Here is a 1302-nt window from a genome sequence, read left to right on the forward strand (position 1 = left end):
TAACTTTTTTGACTGATTTTAATTCTCTTTTATTGTTTCCTTGACATTTTCGTTTTGTAAAAATCATGCAATTCATTGATTTAATTTAATTTACAGGACACTTATAATACCACATGCAGTCATGCAGACATTCATGTAATATAACACACGCAAATTAAACATTCGTGTAATCAATCTCTCTTCACTTCTAAGGCTAACTCTAAAAGAAAAGCTTCAAATAAAACTATTATGGTCATAACTCATACGGCCTACCAACGGCTAGCTTCAACCTAACTAACACAGTTCTTATTTTTATACTGATCACACACAAATTAAAGGGAGATAAGAAAAAAAAGAAAAGAAAAGAAAAGAAAACAACAACATACATACATCATACAAATTAAAGTGAAACAACAATCAATAAGGCTTCCACCTTAAAGATCTATATCTCTTCCCACCACGACGTTCATATACAAAATCAAGTTGAGGCACAATCTTGTATAGAGCTTCATCTACTTTCTTGGAGTACCACAACCTCCATTTCTTCCACAAAATCAGTGGCATCATGAAGATTCCAAATCCAAAAGTGAATCCCAACTCTACACTTAACAAACTCCAATTAACTGAACTACTACTATGAGAGTTAGTAGTTTTAGATGATGTTGGTAACAACCCTTGCTCTTCTCCACCACAACCTTGTGTCAATGGAGGTCCACATAACGCTTCATTTCCCACAAATGAATTTGCTCCAAACGATTGAATTTGAGTGCCTGTTGGAATTCCCCCCACAAGATGATTATAGGAGAGATTCATGATGGCAAGAAAAGATAAGCTTGCAAGCTCAGTTGGAATCTCTCCCCTCAGAGAATTCATTGACAAGTCTAAGGATTCAAGATTTCTCAAGTTTCCCAAAGTTGAAGGAATATGGCCTGAGAATGCATTGTGAGACAAGTTAAGAGCATGCAGTGCTTTGAAACTCATGATCTCTTCTGGTATTGGCCCTTCAAATTGGTTGGATGAGAAATCCAATGAAGTGAATGCAATGAGAATCTTTTCCAACTTCATTTGTTGACCTTTGATTACAATGGTAACTGAATCCGCATACCTACGAAGACTTGAAACCTCTCCATAGACATGAGAGAGCAAGTGATCCACCACATAAAGTGGCTCAACTGTAACAAGTTTGGCTAACTTCATTTTGCTGCTCTTAGAGAAAATTGTAGTTATAGCATCAAGATTCACTGAATAATTGATGTTGATATCATAAAAATTAAAAGATAAATGTCCAAATCTTGATTTATCTTTATCTTCATCATCAGACAT

General features: G+C 35.2%; 1 protein-coding gene across 1 annotated transcript in view; it reads right to left on the reverse strand.

The window, feature by feature from the left end:
- Positions 137-1302, reverse strand: part of LOC107627688 (receptor-like protein 12) — a 5982-nt gene continuing 4816 nt past the window's right edge. Inside the window, exon 4 of the mRNA XM_021117013.1 lies at positions 137-1286. Within this exon, the coding sequence (XP_020972672.1) occupies positions 397-1286 (890 nt within the window). The 3' untranslated portion in view covers positions 137-396. The remainder of the gene's footprint in view (positions 1287-1302) is intronic.

Source organism: Arachis ipaensis, chromosome B02 (assembly GCF_000816755.2).
Source record: "Arachis ipaensis cultivar K30076 chromosome B02, Araip1.1, whole genome shotgun sequence".
Classification (NCBI taxonomy): Eukaryota; Viridiplantae; Streptophyta; class Magnoliopsida; order Fabales; family Fabaceae; genus Arachis; species Arachis ipaensis.